This window comes from Folsomia candida, unplaced genomic scaffold, assembly GCF_002217175.1.
Source record: "Folsomia candida strain VU population unplaced genomic scaffold, ASM221717v1 Fcan01_Sc022, whole genome shotgun sequence".
NCBI classification, from domain to species: domain Eukaryota; kingdom Metazoa; phylum Arthropoda; class Collembola; order Entomobryomorpha; family Isotomidae; genus Folsomia; species Folsomia candida.
In genome coordinates this window covers 527,556-549,492 of record NW_019091214.1, presented here as the reverse complement: position 1 = coordinate 549,492, position 21,937 = coordinate 527,556, and the positions used below count along the sequence as shown (strand labels likewise).

At 33.0% G+C, this 21,937-nt stretch overlaps 1 protein-coding gene and 1 long non-coding RNA gene across 5 annotated transcripts in view; one reads left to right on the top strand and one right to left on the bottom strand.

The window, feature by feature from the left end:
- The window catches only part of LOC110858739 (ras-related protein Rap-2a), a 63,547-nt gene that overhangs the window by 15,631 nt on the left and 25,979 nt on the right, over positions 1 to 21,937 (top strand). Inside the window, exons 4-5 of one of the 4 annotated variants that reach the window (XM_035858981.1) lie at positions 8,815 to 8,969; positions 9,039 to 9,273. The exons of 1 other annotated variant lie outside the window; for it this stretch is intronic. In XM_035858981.1, the coding sequence (XP_035714874.1) occupies positions 8,815 to 8,949 (135 nt within the window). In that variant the 3' untranslated portion in view covers positions 8,950 to 8,969; positions 9,039 to 9,273. Of the gene's footprint in view, positions 1 to 8,814; positions 9,274 to 16,363; positions 17,135 to 21,937 lie in introns of those variants that run through there. 2 more of the 4 variants (XM_035858982.1, XM_035858980.1) reach the window with 2 other exon arrangements.
- Positions 19,076 to 20,973, bottom strand: LOC118438532. Its single transcript, XR_004836884.1, has 3 exons — positions 20,604 to 20,973; positions 19,874 to 20,061; positions 19,076 to 19,499 (listed from the first exon to the last, which is right to left on the bottom strand). It is a non-coding gene; the product is annotated as an uncharacterized LOC118438532 (long non-coding RNA).

Here is a 21,937-nt window from a genome sequence, read left to right as displayed (position 1 = left end):
TCCCAAAAATTATTCAATGAGGCACTTCACGCAGTCGGTGGTAACCTTGTAAAATGCAGCAAACTTTTACAATTCTGTATTTACAAAAGAAAAATGAGTTTACAAATTTTTGGCTCTGATCAAGGGCATTTTTCACAACTTTGCAGATGGCAAAACTTACAAAGTTACGAATGATTCAGTGAATTGCCTCAGTGTAAAATGTGTAATGAAATGAAAATGATGACGACGTGTTAAATTCCTTTCTCGTATGGCGAAATATAGGAAATTGGTTTTGTGAAATAATGGATTTTTTGGATTTTGTGCGAGGAGAAGAATACATGGGATTGATTTTTTTGACGGATTTTGATCCTTCTTAAATTGCGATGACATCATTCAGGTTGATCGGTTTGTGATGTCACGCTACCAACCAAACCAAACCACGCATGGTTTATTGTCATATTTCTTTGTTGTTTGGATAAAAATGAGTCTGAAAGGACAGGTGACATGACAGGTGAGAGATGAAGGAAAGTTTCGGTTTTTTCTTTTTTATATATGTTTGAGGTGACAATTTTTGAGATTGGGAAGAAGGAATCAATCTCATTTTATTTGGGGGGTGATGGTGTCACACTATTGTTGTTTGCACAGTTTTCAACAATGGCGTAATTTAGAAATGGAAACGGAGGTAGTCAAATATTCAAAGTTTTCAAGAAATTATGACATTTTTTTAGTTTGAAATTTAGTCCCGGGTATGAAAAAAATTGTCAAAATTAAGGAAAGTGAAGCCGTAATTCTTGCAAAATTGCAAATTTTTGTAGGGGGTCGATAGATCTTTTTTTAAACGAGTACAGTTTTTTTGCAAAATTATTTTAGCGAATTTTGCATAAGTTACTTTTAGCAAATTATAAATACACGTGGCTGCCCTGGATTGTGGGAATTTTATGTCGTACGTAAATTGACACGACATCGAAAAATAGGGACGCAGCAAACTTTTAGCTGAGTATACATACGTAAGAATTGACCTTTTGTCATGATGAAATCGCCCATTTTCTGTCCAGCCTGGAAATGGATTGGACGTGGACGTGGACCGACAACTCTGTTAATTTCCGATCGGATGTGTGAGACTCTTCAGAGTAGAATTGACCACAAAATTTGGCTTGATTTTGACGTGAAAGCTATTGCGCAACGGGAAAAGACTTGGTAATGAAGTTTTTGCCTGGAAATTGACCAATCCCATTAAATAATGGGACAAGAATTTCTCTCCCGGTGGAAATAAATAATTACACTCTGGAAAATCGGAGTGATAAAATGGTTAACTTCAAACTGAAAAAAAAACGAGCAAAAAACATGCCAAAATTTGTAATTGAATAAATTCGAAAATTAATAACAATTATGACACCTGCCCCAAATTTATTAATCCGTAACAATCGCAAAATTGTGAACGGCGTAAAACCATTTCAAAATTTGTAACATAGCAAAATTTTAAACAAACGGGATGCATAAAATAAATGAAAAATTTTGAACAACGGGAAATAATTTCAAAATTTATAACACGACTTAAGACAAGATTTAAGACCAGCATAAGATAAATTTAAAATTAGTACATAATAAAATAGTAAAATTTATAACAAACCTGGTGAAGAATTATATCCAAAATTCATAAAAAACCAAAATCAACTACTTAAAATCCCTGTTAAAAATTTTTTTTTAGAAAATACTTCAAAAAAAAATCTTGATTACGAATACAACAAAAATTCCTCCGTGATTATCCTTAATTTCCAATTCGTTCCGATGCTACGTGTGTCTACCCAAATTTTATGTAATCCCATTGTTGCCAGCGTACTTAGAATCAGAATCATCGCTTATTTTTTTTAATGATGTGGTCTGCCTGCCTGCTGGGGATTTTATTTATTGAATTGCAATTTTTGATGGGCATGATTGACCAGAAAATAGCCACTCTAGACAGAAATGGCGACAAGAAAAATACACCAGTGACACGTTCAAATTTCAACTCCAATATATTCGCAACTTTAATTGCGAATTATTTTTTGGCAAATTTTTACCCTAAAAAATTTGATGGTTTCCCCGCTATTAAAACAGCGGGTGGTTACATACGTGGTGATAATGTGGTGAGTGAGAGCCCCCACTTTTTTACGGTGGAAACTGTTGATCTTGGCGATATATATTGGAATATTAAGTGGTTTGTTATGTTGTTAGAGAACAAATTTTACTTTTTTCAAAGGGACAGGAAACCAGTTTGAAATTCAGTTTTAAAATATTGTGGCAAGTTTTTGTCCTCTCTTATGAGTTGCGTACGTCATAAATATTGTGCGGAGGGAGAGATGGAATGCGCCCAGGGGAAGGTTGGTTTATCGGTTTAGGATTAGATAAGTATTCCGCGAGGCAAAAATTTGTGCATGATTTTTGATAGTGGCATCATCCTTGCCATTACAAATATTTTATAACGAGGCAATTCACGCAGTTGTTGGTAACTTTGTAAAAATAAGTAATTTTGCAAACTTTTACCAAATAAAGAGACGCCTTTGATCTGAGTAAGTTTTAAAAAAATTGTAGGCTAATTTTCCTTAGAAATATTTGTAAAAGTTTGTAAGGTTACAGAATTTACGGATTTTACAAGATTACCAAGGACGGCGTGAATTGTATCATTGGTTAAAAGATACCTGCGTATTATAATTTGCGGTGCAAAAATTTGGGATAGAAATTGAAAATTGATTACGTTACACGCCAAATATGTTTGGGAGGAAATGAAATATTTTTCGAAAATAATTTTACTCAGGTAGAGGAATGGTATAATTTTGTGGTAACATTTTTGTCACCATTTTTTTTACCGAGGTTGACTGGTAATTAGTAATTGTACCGAAGCTGATAGTGTCATTTTACGGCATAGATTTATTTTTACCCAAGTGTGTCAATGTTTTCTACCGAGATTGATGCTTAGTTGAATGGAATGGACTGCAAATTTATTTTACCGACCGGTAACACATTTTTACCAGGATCGGTAGAGCTATAAGGAACGAACCGTGTGAAAATTTTGTGCAATAATGTTTCTAATTTTTATAAAGAATTTGGACTCGTTTTTGTCCTCTCAAAACAAAACAATTGAGATCGAGGATTAAATATTTATTGGCTTTTAACAGGATTTTTTAACAGTTAATTTGGCTAACAGGCCAATACTTGCGAGTACATAATTGCTATTGTTGTGAGATAAAACCATCAAATCTAGTTTGGAATAAAATGGGTGGTGGTGTTGGGATAGAATGCATGCATGCCTAATTAAATAACAGGACTAATTGGACCATGTTATACGTAGCAATTTTTATGCTAATTTTCAACTAAACAAGATTTATTAAGGAGTGGAACGACGAAGTGAAGGCTATTATTGCGATCAATTTGTCTGTCCGTGTCTGTCTGTCAGCACGATAAGTTTGGAACGAAGCAGTTTTTCTTACAAGGGACACTCACGACCTGTCGTTTGAGTCCAGGGTACCCACTATGTTTTTTAGAATCTACTAGGACCCCTGATGAAGGATTCATTCATATTTCCGTGTAAAACTCATATTTGGCGCCATGGCGTGGCGCTAAACTTAAAAATTTGCATTTTCGACCAATTTCAAACCCCCATAACTTTTGCAGTTTATGTCGGATTTTTAAAATTTTATGCTTAAAATGGTCAGAAAAGTCGAAATTTTAGAGAAAAAAATAAAAAATAAAAAAATTTTAATTTTTGAGATATTTTTAGCATTTTTTCGACGAACCCGAAATTTCGAAATTTTGCGAAAAGTTAAAAGCGATAATTTTGGAAAAAATTTCAAAGAATACGAAAGTTGAACTCCTTGTCATGATTTTTGCAAAAAATTTTGAAAATCCGTCCAGGATTTCAAAAGTTATGGCAGTTTAAAAATGAAAAACCATCAAATTTGGCGAATTTGGCGCCACGCCATGGCGCCAAATATGAGTTTTACACGGAAATATTCCTTCATCTGGGGTCCTAGTAGATTCTAAAAAACATAGTGGGTACCCTGGACTCAAACGACAGGTCGTGAGTGTCCCTTGTTAGTTCTGCTTTCAGATATTGACACCTAATTTTAAAATTAAGGGTGATTTCGTTAACTGACCTTGAAGGGCAAAAAAGGTCACGTTGATGAGGTTAAGGTTAAAAATGTGTGATTTTTAATTTTGACGGTTTTAAACGTTATTTAGGGTTAGGGTTTCAGAAATTCTTATCATTTCGAAGTTCATCAGCCTTGTGACGATATAAATGGGGTCAAAGGTCATGCAAGGTCGAAACGTCAAAAATGTCAAATTTTCCTATAGTAAATGATGATGCACCTCGACTCAATGCACTCCGTTTCCGCCAGTTTATTATATCTGTTGATGGACTTTCTTTATGTGTCGAGCTGTATTTATACGTCGAAAAGATTTCTCAAGACTAGGTCAGGTTTAGAGAATGCATGAAGAAATAAATCTGAAGGCCACGATTTAAAGCTACACTTAAAATCATATGTACCGATTTCCTGTTTTTATTAAGCTACGATGTAAATAAACCGTGTTAAGAGACCTGCAGAAATGATGGCCAATAGATTTTTGGCATATTTTTTAGCACTGCGAATTTTATTACCGCGAAATTACAAATTTGTCACCAATTCGTACCACCAAATCGAAGCTAAACTATTACTAAATTTGGTCGCAATATTCACCGACCAATATTACGGTATGTAGGATCCAATTCATACCACCAATTTAAATTCAAGTCGACCACAAACTGTTACCAAATTTGGTAACAACATATGCTACCTACCGAATTATGAGTTTTTCTCAATTTTTCCACCTTTTAACATGGTCGATAACATGTTATCCGGCCCTGGAAATTTCTGGGTGGTCCAAGAAAAGGAATTCTTATCGATAAAAGTATAATAATGGCAAGAATGGAAAAATACTTAAGGGCCTGATTTTCATAAGGGTGGAGCGATTGACATGTAAAAAAAGAGGAGAATTTTTCTTCCCATCGATCGCGGAAGAAGAACAATGGTGAAGAAATGAAATGACATTTTTTAATCTTTTCGATCAAGAATGTCACTTGATTTCATTTCACGCATTCACCTGATCGACAGGCAGACAGGGTTTGAAACACGTGGGAGAAATGTGTCTGGTTTTTTCGTGCAGTGGAAATTTGGGACGAAATTTTGAAATTTTAAAAATTATTTTTTATTTTTTGGGTTTGCTCATGATTTTATAAAGCGTAAAGAAAGCACCAACTACCTGGTTTATTTTTAAGAACTAGCCAAGTATTCAGAAATCTTTGTACGGCGTCAAAGTTCGTGGATTTTTTTTATCTGTGATATTTTTTACTATGTAACATTTGGGTCACGTTGTTCTGCAAAATCATATATTTCAGAAATTATTTAAATACTCAGAATCTCGGAAATTTTATTTTTTATATTTATCATATTTTCATACAAAAGTTATGTGATGAACTATATATTACAACAACATGGTATCTTTTCCAACAATTTTACTATATTATTTCTAAAATTCTTCAATTTTGGCGTTATCACTTTACAATTTCTAATTGTGAAAAAATCTACATTTTAAATGCATGAATTACTAAGAAATAATTGCAATTAGTTTCTGATTAATTTCTGCGTCTGTGGAACAATTCATTCCTTGAATATTTGCGACGCCGGTTTTAAAAAATCCATGAATTTAAACTTCTATAAATTTACTATCTAAATAGATAGGCAACATGGAAAAGAAAAGTAATTCACGGAGTCCTTTGTGAATTTTTGTAAAATCCGAAAACTTTTACAAAATCTGATAAACATTTCTACAAATTTTTGCAACCTTACTCAGATCGAGGGCGTCTCTTTATTTGAAAAACTTTGCAAAATTTACCATTTTACGAAGTTACCAAGGACTGCGTGTCTACTTACACAAAATTTACACATTTACATATGTACAAAGATCCGAGTGAATTTCATCTCGCAAGAAGATCCGATTAGGTTTTCCCGTGTGCGAAATATTTTCCGAATTTTGCAACTGTATGTGATACATAAAGAGAAGAAAAGGAGCGAATTTAATTTTGCCTCTCATACATGTCTTATCTTATCTTCGGCATCTCCCATTTTCCGCCCATGTCGACCATCGTCTTTCTTGTGAGAACTAATTTAATAGAAATCTAATCTCGTTCTTCTTCTTCTTCTTTTCTTTATTACAAATTACAAAGGAGGACACATTTTTTTGGGCATCTGATTCTCACGAGGGGCACGATCGGAGTGGAGAGCCATCGATGAAATGAAATGGAATGAAGAGAGAGAGCCTCCTCGTCGTGAAAGGATCGATATTATTATTATCTTTATTATTATTATGAAGAGGAGGAGGAGGAGAGATGAAGATCAGAGATTTTGCTACCTGAGAAGTGAAGAGTTGTGGGGAGGATGGGCAGGGTGGGGAAAGTTAATTGTCTGAGATTTTTTAGAATGAATATCAGGAATTTTTGGGGAGGAGGGGAATTTTTGCATGAAAATTGATTACGGCATTTCGAAGGATGAAAACAAATGGTGGGAGTTTTGGGCATGAAAATATAAGTGACGGGATTTTTGGCATAGAAATAAATGTTGGGAATTTTGGGAGTGAAAATAAATAAGGCATTTTTGCATGAAAATATAAACTTGCCGAAATCTTAAGCATATGTAACACAAGTACACTTTATACGGATGAGATTTTCGATTTTTTTATAAAGATTTGAGAAATTTGAGGAATTTATCGAAAATTAAAACACTTGGGAACTTATAGTTTGAAATCTGTTTGTTTTCTAGTAAAATTATTTAAATGTGGTGCTACATAATTTACGAAATACAGATACTTGATTTTACTGTATTCAGGAATGAGTTACATTAGTGAGGTGACACAACTATTTTTTTTGCCAAATAAAAAATAATCAAAATATCTTTTTAAATCTTCCTTGTTTAACGCCGTTTAAAGAATTCACTAAATTTGCGCTGATTTGGAAAATAAATCAGATCCAAAATTGAACGCGGCGCATAGATTGCACTCAATTTAACACTTTTCAATTTACACGAAATTACATTATTTACATAAGATTTAACTTTCCTGTAGAATTTCTTAATGACACTTTACTCTTAATTAATCCAATTAATACAGGTCCTTTCTAAATTGGTCTAGTTTCAAATATATGTGCTAACGGATTACGTAATCCAATCCAACCTTACATAAGTCTCAGTCGTTATGAAATTGGAAACTTTGAAAGTTTTTCAGTTCAAGAGTTGAAATTTCTGCTTGGAAAATTTTAATATGAGGAAAGTTTTTCGAGGGTGCGGAGGCGGATAGAAGGTGAAACTGGTGAAAGTGAAAGTAAAATGAGGCTGGAAGGATGATGACGGGGGAGAAAGTGAAAACAAAATATGTAATGTTTTGCGTTAACGGTCCGTGGGTGTGGATGGGTTTTGAGGAGAATTTCTCATGCAAGGGGACAAATGAAGATGGTGAGACGTCATAATTTACATAAATGAGCACTCTAAATAATATGTTGTAACAAAAGGTTCGGTATAAAAGCTCATTACCAATGTGGCAACCGAGTTTGGTAACAATTTTTAACCTAGAGTGGAAATGAAATGAAATTCACCACGCAGGAATTAAGTTGCATTATTTTAATAAGTTTAACTTTCGTGGTTATAATTATGGTTAAGGTTTGGTAAAATATATATTTTTACCAAATTCGGTCGTCTCGCATTGGTATGGAATCTGAAAAATATGGTAACATTCTGAGTAAATACGACTGGATTTAATAAGTTGAACTTTCGTAGTCACAATTATTGTTACACTTCGGTAAAAAAATATTGTTACCAAACTCGGTCGTCGCATTGTGGCACCAAAATTGTGGCCGTATTTTTAATCTCATCCTCTGTCTGAAAAATGTGAATTATGAAATTCTGTAAACGGTAACAAACTCTACCAGTTTACCAAACCGGTAACAATTTTGTCACCACATTATTTAGAGTTGGTAATCCGCCCATTGCACCAGAAGGGGAAAGTTTGTAGCGAGTAGTAAAGTGAAAATATGTTTGGAGAGATTGGAAATTCTGGGAAATTTAGTTAATTCTGGAGAAAGTCGTGGGTTTTGTTGCGTTGTCAGTCAACATACTTAACTCTGCTGTAGAGTCTTCTATTTCGGGGACAGTTTTCCCATTATTATGCATTTCGCCTTGTCTCGAAGGAAGCTTATCAAAAGGAGAAAGGTGTTTGTTCCTTGGTTGGAATTTTCATTAGGTAAATTTCTACAGGAGAAAGTTAAACGGATGACAAAGGGAGAAAGTTGGATGGAGCTAAATAAATGTCGGGGGTAATTTGACGTTCAAAATTGTGATGTTTGAAAATTTTTAGTTTATTATTTTTTAGATTTTTACTTTGTAAAATTTTAAATTATGAAATTGGTTAGTTATTCAAGTTTGTAAATTTTTAGGTTTAAAACTTTAGCCTCTGATTTTTTGTTTTTCAATTTTTTATACGATGTTTATTAACTTTTCAAATTTTTAAATATGAAAATTTTTTGACTTTCAAATTTTAAATTTTTAGAAATGTATTGTGTCATATCTATCTTACAGTATGAAAATTTTTGGCTGTTCAAATTTTGTTAAAACATTTTGAAATTCTTGAAATTTTTGAAAACTTATATTTGTTATTAAAAAGTTCAACTCCATCTTGGTACTAATTTGGTATTTGAAATTAATTAATTTTTCCTTTTTGTCGTCGAACCTTTGACTTTTTGTTACTAAATTATATTATTTTTTTCTTTCTCAGGGAAAAGTAACATTCGGAACCAGTGAAGAATTGAATATTACTTTTTTATACACCGCATTTCCTAATTTTGTCACCTTCCTTATTAGAAGCGACATATGCTTCCCTCCCGTAATGGATTTGGGATCACGTTTTTAGTTAGAAATTGAATTTTGAGGGTGCGATTTCCATAAAATAAAACGAACCGGAAAACTGTGACTCGAATCATAATTTGATTATTGAGACAGACACGAGGTGAAACTTGATTATGGGACTGTTCCACATTTTTGGGAGGAATGAGGTGGCTTATTTGATCGAAATGTCGGTCCGTCACGTATGGACATAGTAAGTAACCCTACTGACTTTAGATGTACATAAGTATGAATAAGCTAATATTTTATGTGTGAATTTTTCGGCAAAATTCATAACCATTATGTCCTCGGTAAATTTGCGAATAAAAATGACACCACTTTCCAACAAAAATTGCATTTTGCACATTTTGAACAATATTTTTTGAACAATATTAACGCCAAAGTTATTAAAAGTACAAACAAACGATTCATAAATTCATCCAAACAGATGTACTTCATTGACTGTTTGTAATCGTTTCATTTATTTCTAAACAAAACTTTGCCAAATTCATTCCAATGTTTGTAAATTTACGAAAATTTGCGAATTTCCTTGAACAAAAATTTTGCAAATTGTCTTACAATACACTCAATTTGCTAGATTCTCTGGAAATAAACACCACACCGCTCGGGCAATGCGAAGTGTATCAAGAACAAAAAAAGCGGAAGTAAGATTTATGTATACATTCTCCTCCAGAAAAAAACTCTGTTATGGAAATATTGAGAAATATTACGGCTTATTTTTCTCGTTTAAAAAGTAGAAAAGTGTTTCTCTCTCCAGGTTTATTGAATTTTGCACTTGGCCACCTCCACGGATTGTGTTAGGGGAGAATTTTGTCTAAAAAATCTGCACTTACTCGGAATTTCTGTGAACCGAGAAAGTTATAAAGAAGGGAAATGATTGCGGGTTATTAGGACAAAATTGGATTTCCTTGTTGCCCAGCGTATACTTTACTTTGGGTGGGCTGGATCACTTTCATGTGTACAATTTGGTCTAGAAAAATAGTAATAGAGAAAGTTTAGCTTTTACGGGAAAAATTGGGGGACAAAAGAAGTTTGGAAGACACTCTTATAAAATTTTGGTAAGAGATTGGTACACGATTACCGGTACACATTTACCAAGAATTAGTAACACTTAAAGACCAAAGTAGTCATGGTTTTGTTTTACAAGTATTAACACAATTCACGCAGTTCTTCTTGGTAACTTTGCAAAATTCGTAAATTTCACAAGACGAAATGATCGGAGAAAGTTTACAAAAATTTGTGACATACTTGCCAAATTTTGTAAAAGTTTGTAAGTTTAAGGATTTTCCGGATTTTACAATGTTACCAAGGACTGTGCGAATCAATTGTACAGGGTGGTTAAAATGTCACGCTACAATGGAAAATTTTTCAATAGGAAAAGTCTCTAAATCTCCATTAGTTACAAGATTTGGGATTGAGATTTTTATAAATTATTCAAGACTGATGACAAAATTCTTAAAATGTTGCATTTTTCAGAGACAAAATTTCGGTAACTAATGGAAATTTATGGATTTTTCCCATCGAAAAATTTTCATTGTAGCGTGACATTTTAACCACCCTGTATTGACAATTTCATAGACACCTAGTTGAATCGCGGATAAAAAAAATTATAATAAATTTAAACTTTGATATTTAAACGTCGTTAATATTATTTTGAATTCTTTTCATTAGAAATTTAATAATGAATAGATAAGAAGTAAAAGATGCTTTTAGATTTTACTAAAGTTACAAACTAACGACTTTGCGAATTGTCACATTATGGCAAAAAAAAAATAATTTTAAATGTGCACTTTTTTTACTAGTACACCAATTTCACGACAAATTGAATTCCCAGATTTTTAAGAGTGTTCACCAAAAACTAGGAAAGAATTCATTACGAAAATTGGATGAGTGAGTTGCACAGTTAACTGAACCGAAAAGAACTCGGGTGACTTTCTTTCTTTGTTGTGAATGAATCAATTCATAACCTAACAAAAAAATACATTTTTTCCTCTTTTTCAAAAATTTCGAACTAACTTTTATATCAAAATTTTATTTGTACATTTCTTCCGACATTGCCCAATTAAATTTTGATGGATGAGTGGCTAAATTAGACGGTGCGGTTGGTATATTTGCATTATTTTGTTCCCTTGGCCCTTGCCGTGACTTATTCATGTTCCACTTTACTTACGAAACGGTTGAGCGTCTGGGAAAGTGAGGGCCGTGCAAAAATTGTGGAACATTTTCATACGCCACGATTTACATATGTACATATCTTCAAGGTCAAAAAAGGTCACTTTGGCATAAAAAAGGTGACCTTTTTTGTGCCACCCTTTATTTATGCAAGGTTTTGGGAGTCTGAAAAAGTGGGAGCTGTGCAAAAATTTGCATAAATCTTCCCCCTGCAATTTACATATGTATCGTCAAGGTCAAAAAAGGTCACGTGGTTCATGAAAAGGTGACCTTTTTTAATGTGCCACCCTTTATTTATGAATGGTTGTGGGAGTCTGACAAAGTGAGGCCCGTGCCTCACTCAAAAAAAAATCAAAAAATCCTCAAAAATTGGCATACATTTTCCTCTCGCGATTTACTTTACAAATCTTCAAGGTCAAAAAAGGTCAAATTTTTCATGAAAAGGTGACCCTTCTTTTACATGCCACCCTTTATTTATGCCCCTTTCCTCCTAAGTGTTACCGCTCAGGCGGAGAGATCAAAGATGTTATTGTGTGCGTTTGCATTATGTACGACAAGTCGTAAGTCTGGCTTGCTAGCTGTAAGCGATGCGATGTTGGTTGGTGTAATTTCGCCGAGGTGGAAAAGTTAATCCGGGCTTTGCACGAATTCTCGGGTACAGGTTTTCCAGTGAAAATCAACCTGGACTGGACTTTGTTTTGTATTTTGTTTGGGGAATTTTGGGCTAGATTTCCGACGTGGAGAGAGAGAGAGCCGGGGTGGCTCGATGGGAGGAGGGGGGATCAGTCACCATAGGCATCACTGTTTCCATGGAGGAGGAGAAAGCAGCTTTTGACTTTCACTTTATTTGTATGGATTCATTCACCTGCTCAGAAATTTTGGCCAGGGAAAGATTCACTAAATTGGGAGATGGAAAGGAAAGGAGCAGAACAGGATTTTACGGAGGCGTGCATATTGTTATTGGATTGAGATGTCGATAAGTCAGGGATACTTGTTTGTTTACCAGATTTTGTTTTTACGGGGAGAGATCATGTTGTTTTTACCGGTTATTTTTACCAAGGCATGAAATTTGATGGGTCAGGTTTATGTATTTCTTGTTAATTAATGGATTAGGTTTTGTTATCAGTTTGGTCATGTAAATATGTTTTGGTAGGAATTTGGTAGTGATTTTACCAATTTGGTAAAACGATTGTAAATTTACGTTTTTTTATCCAAGAACGAAACAACGATGATGTCTTTTTTGACGGGTTAAGTTTACATATTTCGTGTTAATTAATGAATTAAGATTTTCTACCAATTTTTGGTCTTGCAAATTTGTTTTCGGTAGCAGTTTGTAATGATTTTACAGATTTGGTAGAACGATTGTAAATTTACCGTTTTTCTTACCAAACCTCGAAATTTTGGATTAGGTTTTGTTACCAATTTTTGATCGTGTAATATTGTATATAATACGTTTTGGTAGCAACTTGGTACCGATTTTACCAATTTGGTAACCACTTACCTTCAACCTTTTAGAGATGTTTTTCGCCCTTTTAGCAGAGTAAGAAACACAGTAAAAGATTTATGAATTCCTGTCTCCAGATTTTTTCTCATATTGTCCTCCACATCGCGACGTCAAAAGAAATGAAGAGAAAGCGAGTCGTGATCTATTGTCGATTTGTTGTCATCGACTTTCCGGATCCATTATACGCTACATACTTTGCTCCCTTGTGAACTTGTCTTTCTGTGAGAAAAACGCGACTATGAGCTACATATTTACGCGTCAAATGGAAATTCCTCGAGGGGTGAGGACGATGCGACATGAGACAGAAAATGGTACCATATTGGATCCATGCACAAAGTCATGTTTACCAAATCAGGTCGTCCATCCATCCATCCATCCAGTTTTGCCTGGGGAAGCAATAACATGAACTTTACATGTAGGATTCGTTCAGTTTATTCCCTTAATTTCGGCCAGGCTGTGCAGAAAGGATAAGTAAAAAACAGCCGAATTTCACAAATTTGGGCACCCGTTATTTTCATTTGTGAACCGAAAAAAATGTTGACCAATTTTTTGTCCAAAATTATTTTTAAAATTTCAATTCTTATTTTCTTTCCGAAATTTTTGTAATATTTGTATGGATGAATTTTTTCCATTTTTCTTTACGTAATTCCGAAATGTGAAACATGTAATAAAAACCATAACCCGGTCCCTAAATCTTTTTAGTATTTATATATTTATGAAAACCAAAATAAATAAATTTTGACTTTATTACAATGCAAGTATACAAATATTTTTTAAATTTTTTTGGGGATTTCGTATTTGCAAGTAACATTCGGTTAATATGTATGAATTGTGTGCAATTTTAAAGAGAAACAAGGTGCAATATTAATAGAAAATTTCATAATTGCTACATCCACTTTACCCTAATTATTACCAAATGGGTAACAAACTTACAACTTTTAAACTGCTGACACATGATTTTTGCACAGCCCCAAACAAACCTTGTTTGTTTCCTTCCACGAATGACTTTTTTGACATTTCAAGAAGAATTTGATTGATTTAGAAAATTGAAATTTTCACTGAAAATGTGTATTATTACGGGTACAAAGATTGGGTTGGGCCAAATTTGTGAGGACGTAAACCCGTTAATCAAACCGGGTTTTACCTATTTGTTTATTATTTTTCCCCTCGAGCAGAAAGCACACATGACGAGAGGGAAATAATTGATGAGGTGGATTGGATATCATGATTGCATGACGATGACGATGACGAGATGATGGTGAGGTGACCAATTGTAGGGAAGAAAGTAGTTTACATTTCCTGGGGTGAAATGTGAGGTAGAAATTGGTCCTAATTTCTTCAAAGTTAAATTTAATACTGCCGCAAATCACGCAGGCCTTGGTAATAACTTTATAAAATCTATAAATTCTGTAAACTTACAAACTTGTACAAAATTTTGAAAATATTTCCGAGGAAAATTAACGCACAAATTTTTAGTAAACTTGCTCAGTTCAAGGGCGTCTTTTTATTTTGTAAAAGTTTGTCAATTTATTTTACAAAATTTACCGATTTTACAAAATTTACCGATTTTACAAAGTTACCAAGGACTGCGTGAATTGCCGTATTAGTTTTTTTGGTAAATTGTCATAAATTGTTGACCGAAGGGATGTGCTAAATTTCCATACATTGTTTTATATATTCATCCCAACTGAAAATCACGTGGTAATAATTTGCATAATTGCTAACTGAATTTTATTTAAAAATTGTAAGATTTAGTCTCCGGGTTTGTTTTTTATTCTAACTTTTTAATAAGTTTTATATAGTTTTAGGTGTGATGGGAGGCTCTCAAATAAAAATGTGCAAAAATTGCCGGATATGTAGGTAGTCGCCCCTCGGTAATAGATTGTTACCACGTTATATTACTTGGCCTATATTCCTGCCCCTTATCCGTAATTCATGACGGCGTGAATTGCCTCACTATTTTCAGTAAAAGTTGGTAAAAGCATTTATCTCTCGAAGACAAACCATGGATTCGAATCGCATCGACATTTCGCTAAGCGTTTCTTAAACACTGTCCGACTTTAGGAGAAGAAGAAAACTCGCCAAAAAAGAGAGAAAGTTGGATCATTTATTTATCAGAAGAATGTAATTGAGTTTCGATCCATCCAGACAGAAATGGGAAAAACACGCAATTTTCTTTGTATCGAAAATTGTATTATTTCGCAAAAGAAAAAAAATTGCGGTTTGTGTTTTGCGAGGATGAAGATATTAGATAAATGTATATATTTACATAGTTATCTATCTATGCTAGAATTATGCGAATGTTGCAGAAATCGAGTCAGACCGCAAAAAAATTTGTGGTGGTAGACTTTTTTTTACGTAAAGAAATATTGCATAACATGATGGTGGATTAAATTTAGTAATGTTTTAGCAGGGAGAGTCTAGTGCAGGGTTTGAATTGTGGTAATAAATCGCACTTTGTGATTTTAGTGTGATTTTCACACGCTGTGATTTATTCACTAATTGTGATTTGTGTAATATTGTAATATTACTGGGGGAAAGTGGTACAAAATGCATTCTAGTATAAAATAAATTTGATACTTGGATTCGGCATGGAATTCTGAGCATTTTGCTACCTGACTTGACCCGATTAGGACAAAGTTGGCAATTTGCAATGCAAACTTTGCATTAGATTTGTATCTTAAAGACGAAAGTTGGTCAAAAAACTGGTCAAGTTGCGTATGAAAATGCTCCAAATTTTGTGCTGAATCCGAATATTTAGTTTAATTTTAAAGCTAATTTTTAATTTGAGACTTGTATTAAATAAAGCTGTCCCATTTTGTCTCATAATTACAGAAATCAAGAAATTCGAATCCACCTTAGGCATACATATTTGCTATATACAATTTGCTCAAAATTCGGGATTTGGCTTCCTAACTATTCAATTAAATAGAAAAGTAAAGTGAATAAACTTGTTCCATTTGCCCCACAAATCACATATTTTACAGAAATCACATCACAATGTGATTTTCCAAACCCTGGTCGACTGCTTTGCTTGCTCATCTACTTAATACCTGACTCGCCTTGGATTATGCATACATTTATTTACTATTTATTTATTCAGCCAGTCACATTTTTTATGAGAGTACGTAGATGATCATGTTTCCGTGCTGTGTAAAAAGAAGGAAGTCGTAATCCAGTACATGGATAAATAGAGAGAGAGAGAGCATAATCCTAAGCTTAACATGTAAAAATAGTGCTAAGGAAGTAAGCCGTAGGTTCTTGCGGGAAGGATGTGGTCGACTTTTTTGCAAGGCCGTGTAAGAAAGGATGATGGGGTCAAAATTTGATAAAAATCGGACCATAAATAATTCCGTGGTTAATTTAATACATTCCAAATTTGACTCTGCTATAATTATTTATGGCTGAGGACGTTTTAATTTTTGAAATTTCATGACAAATTTTTTATTATGACCACGTGGCTGTTTGCAAATTGGTACAAAATTGGTAACCGATTGCTACCACATTGGTTTTAAATTCGAAGTTACCACCATTTCGTGACAAATTCATTATTTTGACCACGTGACTGTTTGCAAAAATTGGTAACCGAATGCTACCACATTGGTGCTAATTTCGAAGTCACCACTATTTCATGACAAATTTATTATTATGACCACGTGGCCGTTTGCAAAATTTGGTAACCGATTGCTACCACATTTCATACGTACGAATGATGCCTCATATATTTGTTTTGTTTACTTTTCAGGTAAGCGAGAAGATGTGTTGGATCACTTTACACTATTTTACTCCTATCGGCACGAATGCAATATTTGTCTAACCCAAATTTGTAAGTGAGCGCATAATGCATAATGAATGTGAGCAGAATTTAATGTATGCAAATTTTAATCTGCTCTCCAAACAGTAATGGATGCACTTTTAGGGAACGTGCATAAAGCATGTGGTCAATTTATAGGAGGATGCAGAGGTCAAAATTCTTCGAAAATCGAGTAATGTACATTTATTTAGGTCAAATGTAATGGAAATTTTGCAAATTTTTGCTAAATTTTGTAAATTTCTGTAAATTCTTCCAAAATTTTTCCCTAGATTTATACACAGCCAAATCTAATGGAAATTTCCCACATTTTTGTTAATTTCTGTAAAAAGTGTTCAAAAATCTAGCCCATATTTTGTGCATAGTCAAATCTAATGGAAATTTTGCACATTTTTGCAAAATTTGTTAATTTCTGTAAAAAAAATTCTCCAAAATCTATCCCATGCTTTATGCACAGTCCAAATTAATAAATTAGCTGGGCGTGGGTTCGTTCAAGTAGTGAAACGAAATGGAAAAAGAATTTGCGAATGTATTCAACTCGATTTTTTTAAGTAGACAAAGATTAATTAATAATTGTGGTGGGGTGACAAATTTTATGCTGTATAACACAACACACAACGTTGGGAATTATTATTATTATGGGAAGAGGAGTTATTTTTATTGCGAAATACATTCATAAGTAAGCTGCTCACTTTGCGAAATATGCAAAAAAAAAAAATTGCCAGTAATGCGAATTATGTTAAGAGGAAAGTGTTGAAAGAGAGATGATATTAAAAACTGCAATAATAAAAAGTTCCGTCAACATTATCGCACCGCTGGCAGACAGGCATCTTGACAGTTGAAGGATTCGAGTTAAATGAAATGTGCTTATATTTGGATTTGCAAGAATTGCGAATTTTTACGTTGGCAAAAAGTTGACTGATGTGTTACCAGATAGGCTTAATTTGACGGGGAATTGGCACTTGTTATTTATCATGTTTGCTGCAGACTTATTTTTATTTTTTGTGCAAAATTATTGCTTTGGGAAGAAGAAAGTGTGACTCAGTTTTCGGAAATGTTTGCGAATTTGTAGGGATATTTTTTTAGGGGAATTTGCAAAACCCGACTTTGTTATCGTTTGTGCATATTTTTTATTTCGCTACATTGAAACTCGGACTTCACAGTTTTTGCTAAATTATTTTGCGGAACAAATTCGATTCCTAAATCTGGTGACGTTTTTATAAAATGAAAAATTTTGCATAGTCCCATTTTTTAAAGGAATTTGCAAAAAGTGTTTCTTTTCCCTAAATTCGGGCATGCTAAATTCTGACATCACCGTTTTTCTGCTAAATTATTTCCGGAACAAATTCGACTTTTTCAAAATCTAGTGCCGTTTATTTGTGAATTCAAAGTCCCATTTTTAAAAGAGAATTTTCCAAAATGTTTGCCTCAATGGTTTCATCTCTTTTTCTAAATTCGGACATCTTAGCCAAAAAAGAAATGTTACAAATTGTATTGCAAAAATGCTCGCGAAACGAAAATGGTGATATTATTTATCTCTACGTATTCTTCTTCTCAGGACAATGCAACGCATTTATTTATCTCCTCGTGGAGAATGCAACATTCATTAAATTAAGGATCGTTTTATGCAAATGAGTCAATCCTCCTCCTCTTCTTCATAATAAATATCTCTCTCTAAATCTTGAATGCACAATGCACCATTCACAATTGTTGTTTTGGTATCGTTGTATTTTAAATAGAAATGGGAATGGATTTCATAAAATATTTTGCCTTTGGTGCGAATGAGCCCGTTGTGCAAGAGAAAATGAATGCAATACTGACCAAAATGACCAGAGACCACTAATTGTGCGCCAAAATAATAGCAATTTTTGCGATATGCAAATGAAAATATTGTACTTTGAATAAAAAAAATAGTTTTGTATTTGCGACTATTTTTTTAAATGAGGAATGATGATTTATTATGACGTGATTTATTATTTAGCTGACAGTTTTTAGAGAGAAATGAAGAATGACATGTACGTGTTGACGGGATGCGAGTGAAATATTGGGCTTTGATTGGGGAAAATTGTACTTGTAATGGATTCGTAATGAGGAACTTTGTAAAATTGCGTAAATTTGTGAAACTGTCAATAATTTAGTAAAGAAGAAATTTATGAAATTTTAAGTTACGGATAGTTTGGTAGTTTTTCAGATTTTTATAAAATTGCGGATGAACTTTGTAAAATTGCGTAAATTTGCAAATGTGAAACTGTCAATAATATGTAAAGGAAAATTTGGAAATTTTGAAGATTTTAAATTACGAGTGGCCCTTAACTGTTTAAAATTTGAGATTCTAGATTGTAAATTTTGAATAAAATTGTTTATAGTATTTTTTAAAATTTAGGGAGTTTACACAAAATCAAAAACTGAGGTGTCTTCTTTCTGAAAAGTTTTCAAAAAATCATTTCAATTAAACTTTATAAATTACCTTTTAACCTAAATTCTGAACCAATTTACAAGCCATACATTTTTCTAAATTACACACTTTACCAAAATATGGCGTGAATTTGATCACTTTTCTGATCAAAAAGCGGAATTCAAAAGAATAATACTTGATTTGATTTACAAAACAGGAAAAAATTAAGTTTGTCTTGTAAAGATGCTCTTGACATGATTTGTTTTCACGTAATGTTGTAATTTGAGGAATGAAATGGAAATGAAAAATGTAATCTACAGAAATTGGCAGCGGTTGGAAATATTATGTCTTCTTCTTCTCCTATTCGAGGTACATAATTGGCAATTTGTGTGCATGTGAAATGTTGAGAAATTGGCTTGGCAAACATAATTTCTTGTGGTTTTTGTTGACGTTTTTTTCTTTCTATGCACTATGTAACAGATTTTTTTGTCTGTTTGTTTGTTTATCTTGGTAAAATGATAGGTTTTTTAATATAATCAGATTTACGATCTGCAGTAACAATGGGCGTATTCATGTATTTGTGTAAATAAATTCGTTAGAAAATTCAGGAAATTTTCTATTAAAATTGGGATGTCGTTATCTATTTTCCATGATTCATGTGGCAAAATAAGTTTCCTGGAAAAATGTAAAGAATTTTATATTAAAATTACAAAAAATAGAATGTCGTTATCTTGAATATTTCATAAAATATGATAAAAGCTTATAATTTGATTTTTGCCATGATCATGATCGAACATCTTTACCGAGAATTGGATAAAATGCGTAATTGAATTTTTTTTATTACGGTGCCATCGATTTACACAAAAGAATAGATAATTCTGTTGAAACTAATAAAAAACTGGAAATTTGAAATTTGAATTCACAACAAAAGACTCCAATTTTGCTGGAATTGATTGTAAGGAAATGAAGAAAAATCTCATATTTCTACCTGAATTTGAGCCTCACAAAAAATACTTATTTTTTTAAAGAATAAACCCTAATTTCCTTACTTTATTGTTGCATATTCCATAATGGAGACTTTTTTTGGTACGAATTTCCTTCGCAGGCTATCTCTTCTGGTTTTTTAGTAATGTTGTTGTGGTTCCAAATATGGAGGCTGTTTTTTTCGTCTGGTGATGATACATATCAGGACAAAGTATGATTTACGTTCGTAGGGTATGAACCTGGTTAAATCGTCCTGTTAAGAAGAAAAGTGGTAAAAATTTAGGATGTGGCCAAAAGTAAAATGGTTACGGATTATTAATAACGAGTGTTTTTTCTTGTCCAGAGAAATTAATCCTGTTAAGAAATAGTTAAATGTAGGATGGGTTATGTGGGTCCAGTCTGTGCCTAGTTTCCTGATGTTGCTTTGTTTATCTCTTTTGGGACTAATAGGCGTCCTCACTTTTGGTGAATTTTGCTTAAATTTCCGTCCCAGGAAAAACTTTGCACAAATGGAAGTTTTTCGAAAAAACAATTAGCCAAATTTCCAATTCTTTGGAAATTTATTCTTTGGATTTAAGAAATTTGCAATTAAAATTTATATAGGATGCAATGCAATACAACGGAAACTAAGAAATTTTTGACAGAAATTTTTGACAGAAATTTATTTATTGGACACCCACTGTATCTATTAATCGATATATGAATTTAAAAAATCATTCTAAAAGCTTCTCGGCGTCAAACTTAAAAATTTCTTAAAAATACAAAATAAAATTTCGAAAAATGTGTGATCCCTACTTTTTTTCCCAACTTTGCCGTGACTACGATCCATCTTATGGCAGGGAAGCAATTCCAATTTAGATCGGAGAGGGTTGAGATTGACTGTGGAAATAATTCATGGGTGTATTTCTTTATGGCTTCGCATCGTCCACATCCACACTACATTTTTACTACGTGGTTATTTTCTTTCTTAAGAATTTTTACGACCCCTGTGCTCTTGTGGGTGGATGGAGGATGCAGTTTTCGCCTCATGTCCACAGGCCGGCTATGTAGTTACGAAAAATCACGGAAATATTTACGAAAACTACGTATGTGCGAAATATGTACAAAAAAGCATAGAAATGAGAACATTGGAAAATTTGTATTTTCAATCTACGTAACGAATTTTGTATGGTCCAATTTCTTTGAGAAAAAAAATTTCGTCTCACATTGTTGAAATGTTTACAAAATACATATGTGCGTTTTTGAAAAAAAATATGTAACAGATGCACGTGCTTTTTTCAAATAATATGTGTGAAAACTTAGAAATATGTAAAAATTGAAAATATTTGACAATTGAAAACTATTTATAAAAGATTTACGTGTTTTTAAAATAATAGCGGAAATATTTATAAATACGTCTGAATACATCATATACGTAGAAAAATGTGACAATATGTAAAAATATTTTGAAATTTTTGTGATCTATTCGAGTTAGGGAACAAACCAGCGAAATTTGACCGTCTGTCGGGATCAAATGAAAAAGTTGGAAGTATTTAAATACATATCCGCCCTCACGTGTGGTCACGTGTGACAACCCCAATTCGCCGGAATCCCTATAAGAAATATATCCCCTCTGATTTGATTTAGTTTTTTGCCTCGTCGTACTAAAAGTGGCCGAAAGAAATTAATGCCAACCATCATTTCATCTCGCTTGATTTGGTATTTGTGGGAAGGAAGAGAAGAAATCTCGTAAGGGGAAAGGATTCCTCTAATTTTTTTTTTGTGGAGATGATTAATAAATATGTGCAAGATTTATTTGGTATGGATAAGAACTAATCGGGTCGGGTGGGATTTTTATCTACTTCTATTAAATCGGGGTGAAGAGTAGGAGATGGATTAATTTCCTAAATATAAATTGTCATACAATTGTAAGGGTTACACGGCTAAATTATTATTTTGGAAAGATTAGGGAAAAATATATTTAAAGATTCTTCATGGATGTATAATGCAATGCGTTTGGATGAAAATTGTTAAAATTAAAATGTCATTAATTTCATGAGTTTTGAGATAAATTGAACTTTTTAAATGTTAATGTCAAGTTAATTTCTGATACTGAAAAGCTATCGATTTGAGAAATATAGAGAATTAGT